Source organism: Heterocephalus glaber, unplaced genomic scaffold, assembly GCF_053883595.1.
Source record: "Heterocephalus glaber isolate CG9 unplaced genomic scaffold, H.glaber_assembly_v1.0 deba00001456, whole genome shotgun sequence".
Classification (NCBI taxonomy): Eukaryota; Metazoa; Chordata; class Mammalia; order Rodentia; family Bathyergidae; genus Heterocephalus; species Heterocephalus glaber.
Window position 1 is genome coordinate 1,837,531 of NW_028258304.1, and position 26,179 is coordinate 1,863,709.

Genomic DNA, 26,179 nt, shown 5'->3' on the forward strand with positions numbered 1-26,179 from the left:
GGGCAGGAAGAGGGGGAAAAGGTTACTGCCTCCGCGCCCGCGAAGCGCCTCACCCTGGTTAATGAAGTTCTTCTCGAACTTTTGCAGGAATTCCAGGTAAAGCAGGTCCTCCGAGGTGAGCGCCTCCTCCCCCACCACGGCCTTCATGGCCTGCACGTCCTTCCCGATGGCGTAGCAGGCGTACTGCGAGAGGGGCAGAGGCATTGTCGTCACCACGGTTTGGCAAGGAGTTTTTCCAGGAGAAAAGCTTGTGGTCCAGACTGGGGCTCAAACCTCCGGCTTCTGAATCTAGAAAAGCCACCAGCCCCTGCCCCTCTCCCCCTTACCAGCTGGTTGGAGACATCTCCGTGGTCCTTTCTGGTCATGCCCTCCCCAATGGCGGACTTCATCAGTCGGGACAGGGAAGGGAGCACATTGATAGGGGGGTAAACCTAGGGGGTGGAGAGTAGCAGAGTAGAGTCCAAGCTTTCTTTCCTGCCTGCACTGCCCTTCTCCTCCTCTGTGGTTCTCAGGAGAGCTGTCCTCATTCATCTTACAGAGAAAGCAGCTGTCCCCCCACCCCATCTCCCAGAAATTCTGGGGCAAGTGTCTGCACGTGTGTCCCTAGACAGGTTATTGGGCGTGAGGAGATGACTCGACGTGGTTAATAAAAGGTTGACTCCTTCAAAACGCTTGACTATTTGGACAAAAAAATCAGGTTGAATCTTAACAGGAGCTGCAAAGAAACAACATGAAAAGAAGAAAAAGTCATGGGTATAGCTATTAACCTCTGGACAGGACAGACACATTTTCTGACACCTTGGCACATTATTCACAATCTGTGTTAATTACCCCTTCTTTTCTGCTTACCAAAGCAAATAACTGGAAAGGAAAGAGAATTAGTATTTGGTATCTATTATCTTCCAGATACTTCCTATATGTCAACTTATTTTATCCCCCACAATGCACTGGTGCCATATTATTTCCATCTTATGGAAGAGGAATCCTACCCAGGCTCAGAGAGATGGGATTATTTGTTCAGATTCCCACAGCCACGTGGGTTGGGCTCTACCCAGACTCGGAACCACATAGTCTTCCCAGGTTGTGTCTCTTGTTTAGGGTGAGCCTCAGCTGGCTGCTCCTCATTCAGGTACAGGGGGGTCATTCTGTCTTTGGAGGTGAGAACAGATGGCAGAGAGAGGGAGTAGTACCTGTCTGTTATATAGCTGTCTGTCCACGTAGATCTGTCCCTCAGTGATGAAGCCCGTCAAGTCTGGGATGGGGTGGGTGATATCTGCAGGAAAATGTCTCAGTGTGGATGGGGGCCAGGTCTCAGGGCCATTGGGTTCTAGTCTCCTCAAGAGAGTGATGGGGTGCGGGCAGGTGAAGGAAAGGACAGCGTTTATCCTGATGGAGGACTAGAACTACTGCACATCTTTGCAAAGCAGCACAGGATCTTTAAGTTTCTGGGTAAGAAAGTGAGACGGGGATTCTCAGGGCCGGGGACTTTGGGGAAGGCTACCATCATTGGGCATGGTGAGGATGGGGATCTGTGTGATGGATCCTCCCCGGCCCTCCACGCGGCCTGCCCGCTCGTAGATGGTGGCCAGGTCTGTATACATGTATCCCGGGAAGCCTCGGCGCCCAGGCACTTCCTCTCTGGCAGCTGAGACCTGCAATACCCATGGGTACTGAGGTAAGAAAGGGACTGAGATGATGACATTCAGGAGGGTGAAGAATGAGGTTGGAGGACAGAAGAGGAATAGCTGGGTTGTGACTGAACCCCAGGGCAGGCCTGAATGGACGAGCTTCCCTCTATTTTCAAGGGTACTCCTGGAAACTCAAGCCTTGAGGGAGGCAGGAAAGAACTTGACTCGCCTGGCCAGCTAGCTCACCTCCCGCAAGGCCTCTGCATAGGAGCTCATGTCTGTCAGTATGACCAGCACATGCTTCTCACATTGGTAGGCAAGGAACTCTGCAGTGGTCAGTGCCAGGCGCGGGGTGATTATCCGCTCAATCCTAGAAGAGAGGCATGGCTGGTGTTCAGAGCCTGGACCCCCAGACCTGCACCCCACATAGCCCCAGAGCTGAGTGCAAGATGAACTAGGAAGCTTATGTGCTTATGGTGGGGGAATGGGTGAGATGAGCCCCTGCCTCAGTCCCCAGGTCAGGGCCTGGTTCCTGGCAGCAAGTCCGACAGCCCCCTCTCTTGCTGGAGAGGAGGATGGCAGGAGACAGAGGCTGAGACCAGAAGGGAAGTTGGGTGGGAGGGAGCCAGCAGTGTTTGATGAGGATGACCATGGCCTTATCCCCATGGACTGAAGGTGAAGGACTCTGGCCTATCACACTGGGGGCCAGGTGAAGGCACAAGCGCCTGCTTTCACTCCCTCTTACTCCAGGGCACCCTGCATTTTCTTGAGTCAGCTGGAGCACACTTACTCTGCCCTCAGGACTGTCTCTGTGCTCACTATCGCTCCTACTTCTGGTGAGCACACTTAGCGTGCACGGTCCACATGCTTCCTCCCCTTCTCACTTTGAGCACCTCTAAACACCCTGCTTTGGCTCCAGGCTGTCTCAGTCCCTGCCCCGGGCCTATGGGTCTTCCCTCACTGATGCCATCACTGCCTCCATAATTCTGTTCCTTAGCTTTTGCAGTACCCTCAATACCCAGGACAGTTTATTAGAACTTTGTCTTTCATCCACCTGATTTGCCAGATTTAAACTCCCATTTTCTAAACTTTCAGAATAGCAGTCTTTCTAAATAAGTGGTTTAGAGAAGTGATCTCTTTAGTGGTGATGCTGTGGAAGTGACCCAGGGACAAGGGGCCCTGACTTAAGACAGTGACTGTACGAAGGTCATGGGAAGGCAAAGTGGCTGCAGACTGGAGGTGGAGTCCTGGTCTGGCTCCCACAGTCTCTCCATGGGCCATTCCTAGCCCTTCTCAGGCCTCAGTTCCCCAGTTGTTCTCCTAGCTCTGGACCATGGCTGTGATTCCAGGATGCTGTGAGCACTGGTCCCCTGGTTTTGCAGGGGGACAGGGCCTCCCCCCTACTGGCAGTCTGAGCATCAGGGAGGACTCACGTAGGGTCGTTGGCCAAGTTCAGGAAGAGGCAGACATTCCCCATAGTTCCATTCTGCTCGAAGTCGGACTTGAAGAACCTGGCTGTCTCCATGTTCACCTGGACACAGAGAAAGGAGGGCTGGAGGTGGGGCCCTGTAACCTGAGGGCAGGGCCTGGACCCTCCCAGCTGACCTCAGGAAAGCCTGTGGATTGACTGGCTAACAGTTGCTGGGGGCAAAGGCACTGAAGTTACTGGGGTGACCCTGGAACTTGAGAGACCTCATAGCGCCTCCAGAGAGGTTCAGACTTGTTCAGGTCAGGCTCTGTTTAGTACCGACCCTGTGCCTCCCTTGGCCAGCTGCTACCCTGCCCGCTCCCCATCCTTCCCTTGGGCCTGCTGAGGGTTTTTGGTATCCCATGAAGCTATCTTGTTTCCTGTCCTCCTCTAGGCCACCCTTGGTCTATCGTATAGCTTCTGTGGCTTTGGGGATGCCTTGAGGGACATGCTGCCCTGTCAGAGCCCACCCTTGTGCCTCAGTCATGCAGACTGGCCTGGACTCGAATGGCTTCTCGAGAAGAAGGACCATGACTCGCCCATCAGATCTGGCTGTGCCAGGGCCCAAGAGAGACAGAATTGCCTGCTTACAGATTCTACAACTTGACAATGGGCCCAGGTGGCTCCCTTACCCCCATGGCTGCAAAGACAATGGCGAAGTTGTCATCATGATAATCCAGCACAGCTTTGGATTTCTTCACCAGCCCAGCCTGACGGCAGATCTGGGCTGCAATCTGAGGCAGAATGCATTGGGAGGGAAGCCGTTGGAGCAGAGCCCAGCACCTACCCCACTGAGGAGAGGGACAGAGACATTTCCAATCTGTCCTCCTACCCAGGCCTTTGGTAGGGGCTGTCTGAGGCTGGTGAGGTGCAGGGGCTGCCCCCAATTCTACAATCTTTTTTTGGAGGGGGAGAGGCTATTCTATGGCTATGAATGGGCCTAGGGTGCCTGTCATGAGAAGGGCAGAGTCACAGTAGTTCCAAATGGCAAATTGGCTTAAGGCAGTCAGGCCTTTCAGAGCCTCTGTCTCTCTCACAGTCTGTTGGGGTTTTATGGGCACAGAGCTGCCCCCGGCCTGCAATGTGTGGAGCTACCAGACACTATCTCCCAAGCCAGGATGTGTGTGTGTGTGTGTGTGTGTGTGTGTGTGTGCATGTGCCTGTGTGTACGCAAGAGTGGGGGCACTTATGCCTTCTGATCACTCAGGCCATTTTAAGGTGAGCTACCTTCAGGAGTAGTAGGGAAGGTAGAAACCTTGTTATGCCAGTCACTCGGGGAGGAACTGACTAGCTGAACTTGGTGATGGTGGTGGAGTAGATGTGGGGCAGAGGACATGAGTACAAGGCCAAGCAAGCTCTGCTGAGCAGGGCCTTCAAAGTTGGGGGCCACCCAAGAGCCTGTGTGTGCCCCACTGGTTCAAGGCAGCTAGAAGGGCTGCTGGGAGACATGGAACAGGGCTTGTGCAGCCCTGAATGCCAGTCTGGATGCGGGTGACCCCACCCTCTGTTGGGCACAGGAGCTTGGGCCTCTGCTGTTCCTGCCCTTTGGCTGTGCTTGCTGGCCCTACAGGTCTCACCTCATTGTGGGGGAGCCCAGCCGCTGAGAAGATGGGGATCTTTTGACCACGGGCAATACTGTTCATGACATCGATGGGAGAAATGCCAGTCTGAATCATCTCCTCTGGGTAGATTCGGTCATGGGGGTTGATGGGTTGGCCTGGGAGGGGCAAACATGGAGGCATGCTCAGGGGTTCTCCCTTTTCTGTCCTCACCAGCCCTGCTCAGACTGCTCAGAACAGCAGCACTGTTCCCACTTCTTGGGATGACGGAGGATGTGTAGTCCAGTGTAGCCCCAGCCATGTGCAGCCATTGTGCATATAAAATGTGATTTGGAAGTGAAAATGTCTCTCATTTGAATTGGTTTAAGTTTCAAGAGCCACAGGTCCAATGCTACCTTGGGCAGCACTGCCTTAGTTCACTGTAAGCAGGTGGCGAGGACTCAGGATGTGCACCCCTTGGGCCAAGGCAGCCATGCTCAACACCTACGAGCAGGGGGACAGAGGACCTGAGGGACTCAGAAACTGCCTGAGTTCTGCTGCTGACTTGCTTTGTGGCCTTCAGCAAGTCATGGGGTTCAGCGGTCTCCATCATTCCTTCAGTGATTGATGGGCTGGAGATGGAAGATGGAGGAAGCCCCCACTTGAATGGGTGAGGCCCTGGGAGGGCCTGAGTCTGCTGCTGCAAACCACCCCGGTGCAGCTCTCAGGACAGGGACAGGGACCCTGGGGGAGCACACAGAACACTGTGCAGTGATGATACCATTTTACAAAGGGTAGACTTAGAGTGCTGAGGGCAGTGTCCCGGTTTAGTGGAAGATTTGGGGACAGAGAGGCCTTTCCTGCCCTCACATCCCACCTGATCTGTCCCTTATTCTGACCAGCTCTGGGGTGAGCACTGGCTGGTGGTCTGTGTCTGGGCTCAACGTCCAAGGACAGGGTGGCAGAATGATGACTGAGGATGGGAAGGAATTGAAGACTGGGTCCTGAAAGCCACCAGAGTCTCCAGTCACTCACCATTGATGTCCAGAAAATCCTCCGCCATGACCACAGGCCCTTTGTCAATGGGTTTTCCGGAGCCATTGAAAATCCGACCTGAGGGTGGGCAGGGGGTGTACATGGATGTTCAGGGCCAGCCCTGAGTCCCTCACTGTTCTCAGCCTCCATACCACCACCAGCTCTCATCCCTCCAACTCCTGCACTGGCCCATATCCCTGTCCTGTTCAGCCTTCACGTACCCGAGAGAGCTCTTTACCCAGAGACCTTTACCCCAGACAATGGTTCTGATGGGGAGATTGCAGGTCTTGAAAAAGCTGGGGGGTGACCAGGCCAGGTATGGCAGGTCCTGAGATACATTTGGGGACATATAGGGCTTCACAGTCCCTTTCAACCTGACCCCTAGTTGGTCAAGTATCTGCTGTACTTGTAGTTTATTGAACTTGCTTTCCTCATTATTGAACACTTGCTATCTGTCGGGCCCTGAGCTAGGGTTGGGAACTAAGGAGACAAGATATAACCTCTGTCCTCAGAGAGCTCCCAGGAAAGACAGACACACAAGTCCGTGACAAGGTGGTGAGCTACAGCCTGGTCAGAGAAGCAGGGGCAGGAAGGCAGAGGAACACCCCCATCCCCACCACATGCCTTACCCAACATGTCCTCTGACACTGGAGTCCGTAGAATGTCGCCTGTGAACTCGCAGGTGGTCTTCTGGGAATCAATCCCAGAGGTTCCTTCAAACACCTATGGGACAAGATAAGGGGCTTGCTGGAGAGAATGGGGTTTCCCATTCTAGGCACTCTTTGTATCTAGCTCTAGGTAGTGTGTTTACAGGGAAATAGGTAGTTTACCATCTTCAGAATTGGTAAGAAAGTGTAGGAAACTTCATGGGCTTATTAATTTATTCACCCTGCCAACATCTTACTGATGTCACTTACCTGAACAATAGCCTTGGTCCCAGCCACTTCAAGCACTTGGCCACTCCTTTGAGTTCCATCAGGCAGGGTGAAGTTGACGATCTCAGCATACTGGGCAAACTGGGGAGAGCAGCCCAGAGTCACCATGAGATAGGAGGCAAAGCTATGTCACCTCCCTCATTCTCCTTTGTTCCAGTCTCAAGTTGCTGTCTGCCCTTTTGTGCCCAGACACTTGTGAAAATGAACTTAAGGAGCTGGGAAGTGGATGTTTGGATTCAGTTTGGAATGAAGTATACCTGGATGGTTAGGAGCCTGGAATTTCCAGTTGGAAAACTAGATTAGAATTGAAGCTCTCTCACTTAGTTGTGTGATATTTTGGAAGTCACTTAATGACTTAAGTAACTTGTTAAACACTTAAGTCAGTAACTAACGAGCCTTAGTTTCTATCTTTAAAATGAAGATGATAATAATGCATACTTCACAGGACTGCCGTGGTCAGGAAATGAGAAAATACATGTAAATCCTTTAGCATGGTGCCTGGAAACTTGTAAAAGATTAGTAAAGTAGAGCAGCTATGGTGGCCATCTAGGTCTCTGTGTCTCATATGGACTAATAGGAAACACAGTGATGAAATGCTTTTCTCTGTTCAGACATTAGGAGAAAGACAGATTCTAACTATGGGGCTGGGATTGATTCACGTGTAATAGATTAGGGGTTCTGGAATTTAAAAAATACTGCTAATGTATAGAATATTTAATAATTCATACAACCTGGTAATCAAAAAGATTTGATCAAGGGATTTAAATAAACATTTCTCCAAAGAAGATATACAAATGGCCAATAAGCACATAAGATGCTCAACATCATTAATGATTAGGGGAATTAAAACCAAAATCATGACGAAATACCACTTGACACCCACTAAGATTGGTATAATCAAAAAGACAGATGATAATCAATGTTATCAAAGGTGTGGAGAAATTTGAAACTTTACTCGTGCTGCTGGAGGTGGATGTGTAAAATGGGGCAGCCACTTTAGAAAGCAGTGTGGCAGGGCTGGAGATTTAGCTCAGCAGCACCTTAGCTGCCTTGGAAGTGCAAGGTCCTGAGTTCAATTCTGGGTACTATGGAAAAAAAGAAGGCAATCTGGCAGTTTTTCAAAAGGTTAAACAGAGAGTTACCATCTGACTGCAGCATTTTCACTCCTAGGTATATACATGAGAAATAAAAACCTATATCCACATAAAAACCTGTTCATGAATGTTTGCAGCAGCATTATTCATAATAGCCAAAAGAGGAAATGACCCAAATATCCATCAACTGATGAACAGATAAACAAAATATAGTATATTAAAAGTGCTAGTTAGATCCTCGGTAGCAAAAAAAAAAAAAGTGCTGAATTTACTTTAAAAGATTGAAGATTATGGCATGTGAATTATAACTTAGTTTTAAAAATCCCATCAGGAAAAAATAAAATCCCATTAGGATATCCCTCCAGGGCCACATCAACAGGTAGACAGTGAGCCCCACTGTCTAGGCATGCTCTGGGGACCACAGCGTCCTGTCTTTACCAGTGTCTAGGGAGGCTGTGAGCTTGGCCTGGAAGCTGGGCTGGAGGAGTGTGTCCTCGTCCTTGTCTGGCTCCCCCCACCCCCCGCCTTTAGTGCCCTTTTGTCAGACAGCTAAGTCCTGTCCCTGCCCCTCTGCCCAGGACCAAGGACCTGGAGTGGGTGCACAGCATCCCATGTGGCTGATTTACATTAGAGACTAAGCCTTTTTATTCTTTTTGGTAGTGGAGATTGAACCCAGAGTCCTCATGCCCAGCCTTGTTGTTATTGTTTTGTTCTTTTGAGACAGGATCTTACTAAATTACTAAACTGCCCAGGCTGGGTTCAAATCTGCACTCCTTTTCCTCAGCCTCCCAGTATGCTGGGATTACAGGTAGGAGCCACCACACCCAGCAAGCCATAATCTTAATCCAACAAAAAGCAATAATAAAAAAGACAATCTCCTGCCCCCCAAACTGCTAATATTCTGGGAAATTAAAGTGCTCCTCTAAATTACTCCTTGCACTAAAGTAGATGCAATCAAAAACAAGTGACAGATTATGTAGAAAACAGTGGAAACAACATCACTTCATGCCAGGACCTATAGAATACATAAAGTGGTATCGTGTTGTCTGATCATAATCAATGTAAGTGAGAAATTTATATAAGATAGAAAAACCTCATAGATTGGGGAATAAAAGCATTCTAAGTGTAGCAGGTCTTATAGAATTAGAAAACATTCATCCCTAAAATATGAATGTTATGTATCAACATATATGTGATACATTTAAAACTTTAAAGACATATCAGAAAAGATAAAAAGTTTGAAGAAGCTTAAAACTATGCAAATTAAGAAATTAAAAAAGAGAATAGCATAAAAGTCCCATGAAAAGTTTAATAAAAGGGCAAAATTATCGAAACAAAAACCAAGCACATATATAAGAGAGATCAAAAAAGCCAAATGGTGTGCCACAGCTCCCAGCGCAGAGGAGGTGAGCTGTGCGGGTGCCAGTAGCACACACACCCCCCACGTTGAAATGAGAAGACAGGTAAACAAGCCTCAGAACAAAACTTCCAGATCACCTACAGCAACCTGAAAGGGAAAAGAGATGGAACACTCTGATACTCAACCACCTGGACTCCCTGAACTAGCAACAAAAGAGGATCTGGAAAAAATGAAATCAGAAATAATTTCTCACATAACAGCAGAGATTGTGCTCATAGTGCAAGACATGATTAATAAATCTAGAGAGGACATAGATAAAAACAATAGAGGAGCTGAGGAACATGATGGACTCCCAACATAGGAAACAAATGGAATCCATAAAACAGATGCAAACAGATTTCCAGAACATTAAAAACTCCACTGAAAGTCTATGCAGCAGAATGGGCCAATGTAAGGGCAGAATTTCAGATATAGAAAATAAGATTGCAATTAGTGACCAGGAAAAGAAAAATTGCTTTAAAATTGTAAAGGACCACAAGAAATCAATCCAGCACCTGCTGGACTATGCAAAGAAGAATACCATAAGACTGATGGGAGTCAACGAAGAAACAGGGGAGCGTGCAGATGACATTAAATAAAACTGTTCACAGAAGTGATGTCAGAGAACTTCCCAAGCAGGGGAAAAGAACTTGACATACAGATAAGCAAGGCATATAGGACTCCAAATAGCCTTGATCAAAAAAATGTACACATAGGCATATAGTTGTTAAGATTCCAGAAATCCAACAGAAAAACAAAGTTCTACAAGCAGTTAGAGAAAAGAAACAAATAACATACAAAGGAATGCCCATCAGAATCACAGCAGATTTCTCAATGCAAACCCTCAAGGCAAGAAAAGCTTGGAGTGACATATTCCAAGCGCTAAAAGAAAACAGCCTCCAAGCTACATTGATGTACCCCGCAAAACTATCTTTCAAAAGTGATGGAGAAATAAGATACTTTCATGACAAAGAGCACCTTAGGAACTTCATGAATACCAAACCAGCACTCCAAAAAATTTTAGACAAAATCCTAGGAAAAGACAACAAGGATCACAACGCCAGGAAGCCCAGCAGAATGAATCCATCAGGCACAACAAGAAATTAAAAGCAATGGGGGATAATCCAACAAAAAGAAAAAGTCACGACAATGATAAGTCAATACGTATCAGTTATAACCCTCAATGTTAATGGTCTCAACTCACCTATCAAAAGAAATAGACTGGCAGAATGGGTCAAGAAGCAAGATCCAACAATATGCTGGACACAAGAAACACACTTAATTAAAAAAGAAACTCACAGACTGCAAGTTAAAGGGTGGAAAACAATACTCCATGCAACAGGAACCTCCCAAAATGCGGGAGTAGCTATCATCTTTGCAGATCAAATGGATTTCAAACCAACACTGATTAAGAGAGACAAAGAAGGACACTACATCCTTGTAAAGGGAACAATCCAAGAGGTAGAGATGACAGTCATAAATATCTATGCACCAAACACTAGTGCACCCAACTATATAAAACAAATACTAACAGACATGAAAAACCATGTAAGCACTAATACAATAGTAGTGGGGGACCTCAGTATCCCATTGTCACAAATAAATAGATCAACTAGACAAAAAACAATCAATGAAATACTAGAACTCAATCAAACTCTTGAACAAATGAACTTCACAGATGTTTAAAGTGTTCCACCCCACAAAATCAGAATACACATTCTTTTCAGCTGCACATGGGTCATTCTCCAAACTAGACCACATACTCGCTCATAGAACATATTTAGATAAGTGCAAAGGAATTGAAATTATCCCCTGTATATTATCAGACCATACTGCGATGAAATTGGAGATCAATAACAAAAGAAACTGCAAAAATTTCATAAACACATGGAAATTGAACAACACACTTCTAAATAACCAGTGGGTCAGAGAGGAAATTAAAGAAGAAATCAGACAGTTCCTTCAATTAAATGACAATGACAATACAACCTATCAGAATCTATGGGACACAATGCAAGCAGTCTTACAAGGGAAATTCATAACAGTGAATACTCATATTAGGAATACAGAGCAAGCCCAATTAAACAACCTTCTGCTGAACCTCAAGCTTCTAGAAAAAGAAGAGCAGGACAAATCCAAAGCCCATAGAAGGGAGGAAATTATAAAGATCAGGGCAGAAATCAATCCAATGAAGACTAAGAGAATGATACAAAAAAATCAATAAAGCCAAGAGCTGGTTCTTTGAAAGAATCAACAAAATTGAGAAGCCCTTAGCCAACCTTATCAGGAAAAGGAAAGAAAAGGCCCAAATCCATGCAATTAGGAATGAGAAGGATTAAATTAAAACGGACCCAGCAGAAATCCAGAGGATCATCAATGCCTACTTTGAGAACCTATATGCCAATAAGATGGGAAACACAGAAGAAATGGACAGATTCCTAGATACATATGAATTACCAAAGTTGAATGAAGAAGACCTTAAAATTCTAAACAATCCAATATCCATCAGTGAAATTGAAAACGTAATTAAAAACTTACCAACTAAGGTAAGTCCACATCCTGATGGCTTCACCGCTGAATTCTACAAGACATTTAGAGAGGAATACTGCCATTACTGTTTAAACTCTTCAATGAACTTGAAAGAGAAGCAACACTCCTGAATTCATTCCTGGAAGCAAGCATCACCTTGATCCCCAAAGCAGAGAAAGACCCAACCGAAAAAGAACTATAGGCCAATCTCACTGATGAACATAGATGCAAAAATCCTTAATAAGATACTGGCAAATAGAATGCAGAAAATCATCAAGAAGATCATACACCCTGACCAAGTGGGATTTATTCCAGGGATGCAGGGATGGTTCAACATGCACAAATCAATGTAATACACTATATCAATAAAGCCAAGGACAAAAACCATATGATCATCTCAATAGATGCAGAAAAAGCATGACAAAATTCAACATGCATTTATGATAAAAAGCCTAAAAAAACTGGAAGAGACAGTCAATCTGATAAAATCTGATAAAAGCCTCTATGAAAAACCAACAGCCAATATCATACTAAATGGTCAAAAACTGAAATCCTTCACACTAAAATCAGGAACAAGACAAGGATGCCCACTATCACCACTCCTGTTCAATAAAGTTTTGGAAGCATTAGCCACGGCAATTAGTCAAGAGAAAGAAATAAAAGGAATAAAGACAGGAAATGAAGAAGTCAAATTGCCATTATTGCAGATGACATGGTACTCTATATAGAAGACCCCAAGAACTCCAAGTCTTCTAGACTTAATGAGCAAATTCAGTAAAGTAGCTGGATACAAGGTCAACACACAAAAATCAATAGCTTTCCTCTACACCAACAACAGACTCACTGAGAGAGAAAAAGGGCAAACAATCCCTTTCACAATAGCATCCAAAAAACTGAAACACCTAGGAATCAACCTTACAAAAGAAATCAAAGATCTCTTCTCTGAAAACTACAGCACTCTGAAAAGAGAGACTGAAGATGATATCAGAAAATGTAAAGACATCCCTTGCTCCTGGTTAGGAAGGATCAGCATAGTGAAAATGGCCATACTTCCAAAATTGTTGTATAGATTCAATGCAATCCCAATTGAAATCCCAACAGCATACTTCACAGACCTTGAGAAAACAATCCAAAAATTCATTTGGAACAAGAAGAGACCCAGAATAGCAAAAGCAATTCTAGGTAACAGAGACATGGCAGGGGGTATTACAACCCCCAACTTGAAACTATACTACAAAGCTACTGTGATAAAATACAGCATGGTACTGGCAAAGAAACAGACCTGAGGACCAGTGGAACAGATTAGAAGATGCAGAAACAACTCCAGACACAGTCATCTCACCTTCAATAAAAGAGCCAAACACCCTCACTGGACAAAAGATAGCCTCTTTAATAAATGTTGCTGGAGAAATTGGGTTTCAACTTGCCAAAGACTACAACTAGACCTATATCTCTCACCATGCACTAAACTAAAATCGAAATTGATTAAAGACCTAACTATTAAAACAGAAATGTTGAACTGGCTGGAACAGAGGTTAGGTAGAACTCTTGAAGACATTGGTGTAGGAAAAGATTTTATAAACAAAACCTCAGTTGCCTGTGAACTAGCACAATCAACAAGTGGAATGTTTTCTTACTAAAAAGCTTCTGCACAGCAAAAGAAACCACCAGCAGTGTGAAAAGACAGCCCACAATGTGGGAAAAAATTTTCACCTGCTGTCCCTCAGACAAAGGTCTTCTATCTAGAATCTATAAAGAACTTAAAAAAATCAGACCTCTGAAATTTAAAGACCCAATCTAAAAATGGGCATCTGAAATGAACAGACATTTCTCAGACAAAGAAGTAGTAATGGCAAAAAAGCATATGAAAAATTGTTCAACATCACTGGTTATTTGAGAGATGCAAATGAAAGCAAAGCTGAGATTCCACTTCACCCCAGAAAGAATGGCTGCTATCAAGAAATCAACCAATAAGAAATGCTGGCAGGGCTGTGGGGAAAGAACTGCTCCACTGCTGGTGAGAGTGCAGACTGGTGCAACCACTGTGGAAATCAGTATGGAGATACCTCAAAGAACTAGGACTGGAAGCCCCATTTGATCCAGCTATTCCCCTGCTGGGGATCTTCCCCAAAGAATTAAAAGAATCATACCACAGTGATATATGTGCAGCCATGTTCATAGCAGTGCAGTTTGTAATAGCTAAAACTTGGAAACAGCCCAAATGCCCATCAAATGGAGACTGGATAAAGAAACTGTGTTTTTTTTTTTTTAATAAAATGCAGTACTACTCAGCCATAAAAATGAGAAATTAGAGACATTTATAGCTAAGTGGATGCACATTGAGGCAATACTCTTAAGTGAAATAAATAGGACATACATTTGTAAATACTGAATAGTTTCTCAAGAGTGAGAAACTGAAAGTGTAAATAAGGACTGAAAGGTATAATAGATAATGTGAAATAGGAAGAAAAGGGGCAAAGGGGAAGGGGAAGTGGGAGGGGTAGGGGAAAGGAAAGAAGGGAATGGAATTAATATAAGAAAATGAAAAATGGAAACAAAGTCTTTGTAAATAGAGAGGGATGGAAGGGATGAAGGGAGGGCAGGGGAAGGGGGAACAAATAAGAACCAAGAGAGATTATGTAAAGGTGCAAATTTCCAATGATGAATGTCATTATGTTGTACACCTAAAATGTACCAATAAAATAAAATAAAATAAAATAAAATAAAGAAGAAAGACAAATGGGTTCTTTGAAAAGTCTAATAAAATATACAAATAGGCAACACTGATTAAGAAAAAAGAAAAGTCTTGAATAAATAATTATTGGAATAAAAACAGCACAACCAGTTATACTGATAATACTAAAGAGATAATGAGGGGCTGGGGATTTAGCTCAGTGGTTCCACCGCCTGCCTCGCAAGCTAAGGACCTGAGTTCAATCCCTGGTACCAAAAAAAAAAAAGAGAGAGATAATGAAAGGAAAAGTGAACAACTTTATACAACATATTTAATAATTTAGATAAAATTAGTAAAATCTTAGAATATATTTCAAACCAAAACCAATTAAAATTAACAGAAAGCCAGAATGATCCTGTAATTTTAAGACATTGAATAAATAGTTTAAAGTCTTTCCACAAATATGCTCCAGAGTCAGTTATACTAGTGGATTCTAACAAGTTAATTTGAAATTTACTTAAGCCCTTTGAAAGCCTAGAAGGAAAGGTGCTGTATTTAATTCACTTTATGAGGCAAGTATAAGCTTGGCATAAAAATAAAGCAATTATAAGAAAATTGTAGACAATCTCACTCATGAGGATGGATGCTAGAATTCTCAACTGAAAATTAGCAAACCAAATCCAACAATGTATAAAAAAGGCCAAGTTACAAACCAAAATAATAAAAGAAAAAATTAAAAAGCAAAAGTGAAGATAAACACTTACACACAAATAGAAAATAAAAAATTTGGGGCTCTTCCAGGAATGCAAGGTTACTCTAATATTAGAAAGTCTATTACTGTTGTTCATTTTATTAATGGATTAAAGGATTGAAAACTCAGATCATCTCAAGTTTTTGAAAGAAGTTTAAAAATTGTCCATGATTACAATCAAAGAAGAAAGAATAAAGTCATTCTTACACTTGATCTTAGCCAAAAGGCTGAGAAGTGATTTAAAATCATTCCTTAAAAACAAGAATAAGAGGGAAATTTTTTAATCCCAAAATGAGCATAATTTAAAAACCTATAGAAAATATCATTTTCAATGCATAAAGTATTTTCAATGCAAAAAGCATGCCCTTTAAAATTAGAAGCAAAACAAGAATACCTGCTGTGATTCTATTCAACACTGTGCTGGAGCAGCCAACCAGGAATAAGAACAGAACTAAAGGAGTAATAACAGAAAAATGAAATGAATGAAGATTAGAAGGAAACAAAGCTATCAAATGGAAAGCTCCTCAATCCTCAGATCCAATATAATAATCAAAAGCAAACTATAGACTAATTTTTGAGTGCAGAAACTCTAATTAAACTATTAGTCTAATCAAAAAGTATGTTAAATAAATAAGCATGGGTTTATTCCAAGAATACAAGGCTAGAGCAATCAGCATCAGAGAATTTGTCAATATTTGACAATATAATTCATAATAATGGGGAATGTGTCAACAAAAAGTAAATGAAAAACACCCTAGTGTTATGTAAATAGATACTGAAAGACTTGATAAAATTTAGAAGCTACTGTTTCTAATACAATTCTATGTAAAACAGAAATGAAAGGAAACTATTTTAACACTGTCAAAAACATGAATGGGCTGGGGATTTAGCTCAGTGGTTCTGCCACCTGACTCAAAAGTGCAAGGACCATGGGCTGGGGATTTAGCTCAGTGGTTCCACTGCCTGCCTAGCAAGTACAAGGTCATGAGTTCAATCCCTGGTACCAAAAAAAAATAGCATTGTGAAAAGTGCAAGGACCTGAGTTTGATCCCTGGTACCAAAACAAAAAAAAACCAACATGAATACCCTTGTAAATTTTGAAATGCTAAAACCATTTTCATTTCAGATAAAAAGCATCAACAGAGATACCTGTGTCATATTTTTAGTATTGTTTTAAAAGTCTTAGTTTATACAGTAAAACAAAATTTAAAATTAACAGATAAACACAGATGAAGAATGTTCCTATTTTTAAAAAAGAGTAGTAGTGGGAGGAGACTGTATTCTTTGAAAATGTCAGTAAAAGACTGTCAAAATGTTCCAGAATATAGGAAGTTAAACAGACATAATGATTACACACAATATAAGACTCCAGGCTAGATTCTATACTGAAGAGGATAAAATGCTATAGAAGACTTCATGGGTCAGCTGATAAACTGGAATATGGATGGTAGATTAATGTATTGTATTAGTGTAAATTTCTGAAATTAGTAACTCTACTACGGCTAAGAAAGTATGGAAAAGAACAGCTTTATTTTTTTGAAATACACCATGGAGTTTTTGGGCATAATTTACCCTCAAAAGATTCAGAAACAAATTATGTACAAACATATACCCACACACACTGAGAAAATGATAGAACAAATGGAATAAAATATTAACAATGGGGAATGTGAATGGTCCGTGAACTATTTTTATTTTTGCATAAAACCAAAATTGTTTCAGAATGAAAGTATGTAAAAAGAGATGTAATTCCCCTTATTGCAGAAGATATTGCAAATCTAGAAAATTTAAGAGGCTGTGGTTAAAACACACACTCACACACAAAACAACAGGATGAATAAAAGAACTTGGCTATATACAAGATAAATATATAAAATCAATATTTTTCCACGCCAATGTTAAGCAGTTAGATGAGGTAACAGAAAAAATTTCATCCACAGCAGAGCTGACAACCATAAAATAATTGGCAGTACATGTAATAAGAAAAGTATAAGAAAAAGAATAAACTCTGACTGGTGAACATAACACAAACCCAGAATAAATAGAGAACAATATTTTCATCTAGGGTAGAATGATTTACTATCATAAAGTTATGAATCCTTTTAAAAATATTTAAATTAAATCCATCCCCGTGGATTATTGTTTCTTTTGGAATTTATTTAAAATAACTCTATATTTCATATAAATGTCTGAGAATAGTCAAAAGCAGTTATGGAAAAGATCAGAGATAGAGAATTTGCCTAAACAGATACTCAAATGTATCTCTATTCAATACTTTCTATAAAACTACTCATATCAAGCAGTAAATCAAATGTGACACTGATAAATGGATTAGTGGCACAATCTAGAGAGTCCAGAAAGTTTTCAGATTTTACACAACTATTACAGAGCAAGTGTGGTCTATTAATTCAGAGAGGGAAAATACGTTGAACAAATAGCGCTAAGGTCACTGGACATTTATTTAGAAGACAACCACATCAAAAACATAAATACATCCCAGGCATATAAACAATTTAAAAACAAAGCCAAAATAATTTAGAACATTTCTTCTTTCCTTTCTAAAAGACAGATGAGGGCTGGGGATTTAGCTCAATGGTGCTGCCGCCTGCCTCAGAAGCAAAAAGTTCTGAGTTCAATCCCTGGTATCAAAAATAAATAAATAAATAAATAAATAAATAAATAAATAAATGACAGATGAGTGGTGTCTTTACGCAAGGTAAGAAATTTAGAAGCCATAAACAACAACAACAACAAAAATATTTGATTACATAAATTTTTCAAATTTCTGCATGGTAAAGATACCATAAATAAAATGAAGAGGCAGAAGATGGTTTGTGGAGGATAAAAAAAAAGAGCTTCCAGAACTCTGTATGTACAACTCTGTGCATACGAAAATTTCATGGAGCACTAAGCAAAACCTACATGGTAAACAGATACACAACTCCTCTGGTCTGCAGGAAAATGCAAATGCAAATACTGCAGAACTAGTCTTTGGCCACTAGACAGACGAAATCACAAGAGAGAACATAGACAGGGCTGAGCTGTAGAGAAGTGAGTTCTCTCATACTCTGTAAATAGGAGAGTGAATTACTGCAGCCTCTGAGCAGGTAATCTGGCCCTAAATCCTCATGCCCATTTAAAAATAAAAGCAGTGCTGGGGATGTGGCTCAGTGGTAGAGTTTGTGCTTAGTATTTATGAGACCCCCCCAGGACCAAAACATTAAAAACATTAAAATGCTCTGAACCAGCCATTCTATTTCTCCAGGGATCTATTCTATAGTAATAAAAGCATCAGTATAAAAGGCATAGACTAAATCACTGTACTATTAGTAATAGCAAAACTTGGAAATATGTCAAATATCTATCAATGATGGTATCGAATAAATCAGTACACACTATACCCTGCTATTAACAAGCAAAATGTATGTCTTCAGGCCTGGAGGGAATTCTTAGCATTGAAACAGTAACACTAATGTAAGCCTTGAGCTTGTATGTATTTGCCTGTGTTTGAGTGGACACAACAGGATCTTTCTTGGGGGGGACTGGGGCTCCAACCCAGAGGCACTCTACCTCTGAGATACTTCCAGAACCGTTTTTGTTTTTATTTTGAGACAGTCTCACTACATTGTCCAGCATGGGTTCCACCTTGTGACCCTCCTAGCAGGATCTTGGCATTATTATCTTAGGGGGCTGGGAAGAAAGGAGATAGGGACAAGTAATTAACTTTATGTGTTAATGTGTTTCTTTGTTTCATTAGTTACAAGGAGCACGCATTCTTTTTGTAGTGAAAAGGTAATAAAATTTGGAGACATGTACACGTACTGTGGAGGTGATTACCACCATCGTTACTATCATCACGTCCTCTGCTGAGCACAGACAGTAACCTTGTGGGCCTGGGGAGGAGGGAGCATGGCCCAATTCCCAGTGTAGTGTGACTAGGATGGGGGCCACTTCCCCAGGGCATCCCACTGGGGTGGAACCTCAGACTAGGGGATTTGCAGCACTGACCACATTGAAGGACTCTCTGGCTTGGGCCCCTCTTGCCTTGTGAAGAGGATGGCAGGAAAGTGTCTCCGTTCTTCCCCTAACCACCCTCCAGGCCCTGCGGAGTGTGAGCGCTCAAGGGGAGACCTAAGAGAACGGTTAAGGGCGGCTAATGCCCAGCCATCTCTAGGTTTGCCACAAGAGGGCGCGCAAGAGCAAGAAAGGCGAGAGCCTTTGAAAGGAACTCCATGGTTAAAAGTTCCGGCTACTTGAAATAGGAAGGAAAGGTCCAAAGGGGTAGGGGAAGTGGGAGGAGAAGGGGAAAGGAAAGAATAGAAAGGACAAATTATGAGAAAAGGAAAAAATGGAAACAAAGTCTTTGTAAATACGGAAGGTTGGAGGGGGTGAAGGGAGGGCTAGGAATGGGGAAAAAATAAGAACCAAGATGCATCATGTACAGGTACAAGCACCCAATGATAAATGTAAACGTATTGTATACCTAAAATGTACCAATAAAAGAATATAAGCAAAAAGGGAAAAGGTTCTGGCTCCTCTTCCTTGTCCACTTTGTTTTGGCATCTGCCACCACCACTGGCCTTGGCATTTGTCACCCTACTGGAGGTGATGGTGGGCTGTTAATTCCAGGAGGAAAACTGCTGGACAGAGCTTAGGTCAGAGGGGTCCTCAAAAGAAATCAGGCAATGGGGCCAATAAAACTGGGCATTGGGGTGATGAAAAGTGACCATTTCTATGTGAGTTTATGTGAGTGAGAGAGGGTCGGGGGAGAGGGGAGGGTTGTGCAGGACTGTCAGGCTCATCACACCTGTCCCATTACACCATGCCTGGAGTGCAAGGTATAGACTCTGAGATCCTTTAGGAAGACAATGCTGAGCTCTATGGGTATGGGGGGTGCTTTGGGGAAGGGAAGGGCCTCCTTATTAGAGGTCCAGGGGACAAGTCCACTCTGCAACAGTGAGTTTATGCTCTAAGGAGCCCTGTTTCCCAGACACAGACTGAGCAAGCCTGATCCTATCAACTCTCCCTATTGGCTACCAAGAAGATTGCAGGGAAGTGGGATCATTCAGTGCCACAGGTTGCTTTACTGAGTCCTCATCCAGAAAGGGCCACAGCCAGGAGAGCTGCTGTGCACACAGGGAGGACTGGGAGTCCTGAGTAAGGCTGCTAGGGCTTGTGCAAGGTAGCGCTGGCCTCCACAGGTTCTTCTACCAGGAACAGCCAGGGCAACATGGGAACCCTCTTTTGGAAACTGGCTCAGGGATGATACATAGTATTTGAAAGCAGCCATAGATATTTAGAATCCAGTCAGGTGGATAAGGTGGTGCTTACTCCAGGTGCCGAATAAGGTAATGCTGTAACTGTAAACAACTACAAATACTATTTGACTCACAGAAGATAGGAATTAGGAGATGCTCTAGAGCAGTGGCTCTCAAAGTGTGGTCCTCAGGGCAACATGTGCATCACCTGGGAACTCGTTCAAAATGCATATTCAGCCAGGCAGACATTGGTGGCTGGCACAGGCCTGTAATCTCAGCATTCTGAGTGGCTGAGGCAGGAGGATCACAAGTTCAAGCTCAGCCTGGACCCTGTCTCAAATAATAAAAAAAGGGCTGGGGTTCAATCCCCAGTACTGGAAACAAACAAACAAACAAACAAATTCATGGGCCCTAGCCCACTGCTGCATCATAATTTTGGTGAAGGGAGCCCAAAAATCTGTCTCAAGTTTGAGAAGCCCTGCCCTAGTGAAATCTCTCTTGAATACCCTCATTCAGGTGGGTGTCAGCCAGATCCTGAGTGTGAGCACGTGAGTGTGTGTTAGTATGTGAGCTGTTGAGAGCATAAGCGAATGTGTACTCTTATGAGAACAGAGACGGGGGGTTGATTGATCTAGGAGGGTTGATTCTACACTACAAATCACAGATGTAGACTTTCAGAGTCACAAACCCTGGAAAGTCGCATGAACCTGAAAACTCCCTCCAAAAAACCCACAGGCATACCTTCAAAGCTTTGCTCACAGTTTCAAGAGCCTAATGCCCTGGCTAAGAACTCCCGATCTACATTAATTCTTTCCCAATACATTTTTCCTTCTGAGAAAAATGAAAGCAGGAATATTTGCCTGTGCGATTCAATACAGGCAGAAGGTGGCGCTGTAGAGACAGACTAGTAGCATTTTGACCTGGCCACTCTAGAAGAGGGGAAGGGGCAGTGGGCACAGTGGCGAGGGGCCATAGGAGTGCCTTCCCCTTCCCCTGAACTTATGAGGCTGTGTACTGCCGATCCTTTTCCTTACCCTGCAAACCTAGGAGTCTCTGGTGGTGCATCGGATAATCACAGAGCTGCAGTTCCTCAGTCTATCTCTGCTTCCTTGTCCAGCCCCATCCTACAGTTGGAAAATGAACGCTTGCATAGGTACCGCTGTCCACACTGCCCTGGTTCTCCTACAGGCTGGTGGGTATGGCTCCGAGCATGAGTGCGGGGGCGGGACAGTGATGGCACAACTGTTCATGTTACTGAGAGTTATTAGCATTACTCATAGGGCAGAGCTATTATTAGCTGTTCTGGGGGGAATAATAATACATTTTTCTGATCTGATCCTCAAGCCAACCCTATTATCCTTAATAAATGAGGGAATTGGGATTTACAATCCTGGATAAATGGCTCTTAGACCTGCAGGGCTGTGAGAACAGCCTTCTGGGCCCCAGCCCAGAGTTTCTGATTCTGCAGTCTGAAGTGGAGCCCACAAAATTGTTATTTCCAACAAGTTCCCAGGTGGTGCTGAAGCTGTTGGTCTAGTATTGGCAGGGAGCTAGTAGAAAAAAAGAGCGGATAGACCTGGGTTTAACACAAGAAATCTTCATTATGTGTTCCAAAACAGCTAAAGAAGAACTTGGAGAAATGATACTATTTGAGGGGATGGGAATACTATACCAATTTGACTATTATACAATTGTATACACACATGTATTGAATTGTAATGCTCTACTCAATAAAGAAGTACAAATATATCAATTTTTTTAAAAGAGCAAATCAAATGTTCACCACAGAATTATCTTTTTCTTAGACTTTTATTGGCTTTTTGAGACAGGATCTCACTATGTAGTTCAGCCTGACCTTGAACTCACTATGTAGCCCAGGATGGCCTTAAACTCCTGGCAATCCTCCTGCCTCAGCCTCCAAAGTGCTGGGATTATAGGCATACACCACCTTTGTCTTATAAAATTGTTATTATTGTAGCAATTTGGATTTCAAAACCAAACCATGCTCTTTGTCACAACAAAAGCATTTAAAATGAGAAAAAAATTTACGAAGTCTTCAGACTCCCTGAGCCCAGTGTGCACACTCTTAACTACTGAGCCATGCTTCCTCCCAGGGTGTCCCTTACACAATGAATGAGCCAAGCAGCAATGGCCCTCTGAACTTGAAATCTGTGTGCTTGTGATGGGTCTGAACTTGAAATATGTGTTCTAGTAGGTGTGGTTTCTTTTATTTTCTTTGAGACAAGGTTGACCTTGAATTCACTGTGTAGCCCAGGCTGGCCTGGAACTCACAGTGATCCTCCTGCCTCAGCATGTGGAGTGCTGGGATTACAGGCGTGCACCACCACACCCAGCTTCCAAGTGTGGTTTCTTTAACAGAGTTGGCTCAGGTTTTTACAAGTCTGTATCTAGTCATGCTAACACTCATTCATTCATTTGTCTCATTGATTTACTCATTCTTCTTATGAGTAAACATATACTGAGTGCCTACTATACTACGGCCTGAGTGTGCAGTAAAAGTGCTATCTCTTTTGGCTCCTGGAGCCAGGGATTAATGAATGTGCCCAGCACGAAGATGCAGTGTGAGTGGGGGAGGGATGGGAGGCACCCCGTGACCAGATCGTGACCAGGTGGCTGAATGGATGCAGTGTGGAGAGGAGGAAAAGGCTCAGTGCCCAGGAACAGGGAGAGGCATCTGGGAGGTGACCTCTCAGCCCTGGGATGAGCCAGAGGGGAATGAGGAAGGTGAGTCCAGTAGGCAGAGGGAAAAGTATGTGCAAAGGCTCAGAGGTGTGGGCTGGCAGCTCCCTCCAGAGACCAGGTGGGTTTCCAACTGGGAAAGGTCGAGAGAGAAGAGTGAGCAGAAAAGTCTGCAGGAACCATCACAGAGAAGGCAAATGCAACGTGAAGGGGAGCAGGTCCTAATGGCTACAGGGTGGTGAGGAGATGAGCAAGCAGAGGCAGGGACCCAGAGACCAGCGCCCTAACAAGGCAGCAGGAGGCTGAGAGCTGAGGGAACCTGGGCCCTGGCAGAGCGGGGTCTAGGACAAGGGATCCAGGCAGCTCCCAGGTTTCCAGTTTGCTTCTCTGGGGTGAGGCAGGAAGCCGGAGGAGAGCAGTAATCCATATCTCTGTGGGACCCTATAGGACTTTATAGTCCCCCATCTCAAGACTCAAAGTACTGCCAGAGGCTGCCAGTTCCAGGGGCTGCAAAACAGCCAGCAGCGAGTTTCCTTCCCTGGCCCCTCTCCACTTCCCACCCTGTGGCTGGTCTGACACTGAGATGGTCCAGAGGCTTTTGGAAACCATCAAGCCCTGGAGAGGAGTTAGCTGGCGCTGACCGGCTGCTGTCTCCTCCCCCGCACTGGGAGCCGAAGGTGGGAAGAGCCCCGTCTCTGAGGCCGCTAGGCGACTCCATTCCATGCTGAAGAAGCTAGGCACAATGGGCCTGGCCACCAGGCCAGAAGGGGAAACCTGGGGTGCCTGGAGACATAGAAAGAGAAGGAGAATGTGGGAGTGGGTGACTGGTGAGGAAGACTAGGGCAGGCCTCCAGGTCACCCAAAGGCAGGACAGTTTAGAATAAATCCTGTAAGGGGAAGGGGAGTTCAGGGAGTTAGTTGGCTTGGGACCAGGGAAGAGCCAGAGGAGTCTTACCTTGACCTGGTCCAGCACCACCAGGGGCCCATTGACACTGCACACTGTCCTGTAGGCTTGGGGAGGGGAAGGAAGGGGGTCAGAGTCTCACCTCACACTTTCACCTGTGAAAGTTCTGCTCCAGGACGGATGCAGACACACACACACACACACACACACACACACACACACAGAGGCATCCTTTCTCTGCCTTCCCTCCCTCTACACACCCCCTACCTCCTCTCCAGCCTTTGCCATCAGGGTCATTAGCTGTGACAGGGCCAGCCACCATTGCTGTAAGGGTCGTGCCCCAGCCCACAGGGCCCCCACTGCCTTGGACACCTGCAGGAGGCTGGGGGAGGGCTGGCGAGGGAAGAGTCCTCCCCAGCTGGCAGATGCCCTTCTCTTCCCCGAGCTGCTTCCCCTCTGGCCTCCACCCCCCCCAAGCACCCCCCCACAACATTTTCCAAAGGCCTTTGGCCCCCAGCTGTGGACCAGAAGTGCCCTCCTCTGCCCCTCCCCAGCCCCACATTTCCCTCCATTCACCCCACACTGATTGAGCACTGTGGGAGGGAAAGGGGGCTGTGTTGGCTTGAGAGAAACTAAACAGAGCTTCTGCTCTCCCCACCAGGCTCAGACAGGGTCCAGTCAGGGAGGCTCCTGGGATTCCCTGGCTCACTGGGTGCTGGGGTGGGAGGCGTGGGGGGGTAGACAGGAAGCAGGAAGAAATGTTCACGGTTGGCCGGGGATTTAGCTCAGTGGTTCCGGAGTTCAAAAAAAAAAAAAAAAAAAAATCCCTGGTACCAAAAAAACCCCCCAAAACAAAAAACCCAGAAATGTTCATGGTCCTAGTGGCTGGAGAGACCCACAGACGGGACATGAACTCAGTTCCCCAGGTGGGATTAGGTTAGCTTTGCTAGCCCCAACAGAAGCCATGGACTGGTAGCCAGGAAGTCTGGCCTTGGCTCTGCTAGGGACCTTGGATGGTCCCTTGCCCACAGCAGTGAGGTACTGTAACCTTCCCTGGGTTCTTAAGTGATACTCCTTAAAGCCACAATTGAGATGAAGGAACTCGGCAAGGCAAGATGGGCAGGTGCTAGGTCCCTCAGGCTGGCAGACCTCAGAGGGAAGACAGGGAGATGGGGCCCAGAAAGGGGAAAGCTTACCCAGATGTTGTGGCAGAGCCAGGGCTGGGCCCTCCTTTGTACTTTTCATGAGACCACCCTGGCTCCTGGTGTGGCCTTACTCTAGCTTCTGATCATGCCTGGTCCCAAGCTGCCCGTTGCCAGAGAAAAATCAAAAGCTCCTTGCCCAAGTCCTCCTCAGTCAGGGCTTCCCTTGTTTTTGTCTAGTCTAAGTTCCTTTCACCAGGACAGGGCCTGGGCAGACAGACCAAGAAAGGTATTCTTACACAGACCTTTGCGGGGGTCCCGTAAGTACAAAGACTGAAACACTCAGGCCTTAGGAGAAGACTCGAAGCTCAGTTCTGCTGGTCTTTGGTGCTCTCTCAGTTCCCTGCCCTCAATCTACCTTTGACTCCTCTACCCCAGCTGCCCTCTCTCCTTCCTCCCTATTCCATGAAGGAGGTTCTACCTTCTATCTTAGGCAGGCTGCTTCCCCTGCACCCAGATCCAGGACCTAGAGATGACTCCTCCTGGAGTGAAGAGTCAGCACCCACCACCCCTGTGCTCTTCCCATCAAGCAAGCTCTGGTATCTCCGTCTTGAAAAACACTCCTTAAGTCCCAGTCCTTCTCCAGGACCTGCTCTTATAAGCATGGTCTCCATTGATTCTCCCCTTCCCCACCTTCCACCCACTCCTCCTCCCTCTCTGCTCTAGGCTTCAGGGGCCTGCCTTCTCTGGAGGCCACCAGGAGCCTTTGGACTGCTACATCCAAGTGACTCAGCACATTCCACTGGAGGTGGGGTGCACTCTCCTCTCCTGGGGAGGTCCTGCCCTGCCCACTTGCCCCACCCCAGGCCACCCTGGGCTCCTTCTCTCCCATTCCCCTTTCCCTGAGTGACCTGCTTCCTTCCTTCCCTCCTCCCTTCCTTTCTTGGAGCATCCCCCCCCCCCCCATTGTGGGGCTTGAACCCAGGGCCTCGCACATGCTGGGCAAATGCCCTACCACTGAACTATAACCTCAGGACTTTTTATTGTTTTATTTTGAGACAGGGTCTTGGTATGTTCCTCAGGCTGGGCTCACACTTGTGACCCTCCTGCCTCAGTTGTCCAAT

General features: G+C 44.8%; 1 protein-coding gene across 1 annotated transcript in view; it reads right to left on the minus strand.

The window, feature by feature from the left end:
- The window catches only part of Atp6v1b1 (ATPase H+ transporting V1 subunit B1), a 33,670-nt gene that overhangs the window by 1,766 nt on the left and 5,725 nt on the right, over positions 1–26,179 (minus strand). The window contains exons 2-13 of the mRNA XM_004849899.4: positions 23,965–24,020; positions 6,587–6,685; positions 6,299–6,392; positions 5,670–5,747; positions 4,674–4,813; positions 3,729–3,830; positions 3,062–3,159; positions 1,875–1,998; positions 1,502–1,652; positions 1,191–1,273; positions 327–431; positions 54–183 (exon numbers count right to left, since the gene is read on the minus strand). Of these exons, the coding sequence (XP_004849956.1) occupies positions 54–183; positions 327–431; positions 1,191–1,273; positions 1,502–1,652; positions 1,875–1,998; positions 3,062–3,159; positions 3,729–3,830; positions 4,674–4,813; positions 5,670–5,747; positions 6,299–6,392; positions 6,587–6,685; positions 23,965–24,020 (1,260 nt within the window). The remainder of the gene's footprint in view (positions 1–53; positions 184–326; positions 432–1,190; positions 1,274–1,501; positions 1,653–1,874; positions 1,999–3,061; positions 3,160–3,728; positions 3,831–4,673; positions 4,814–5,669; positions 5,748–6,298; positions 6,393–6,586; positions 6,686–23,964; positions 24,021–26,179) is intronic.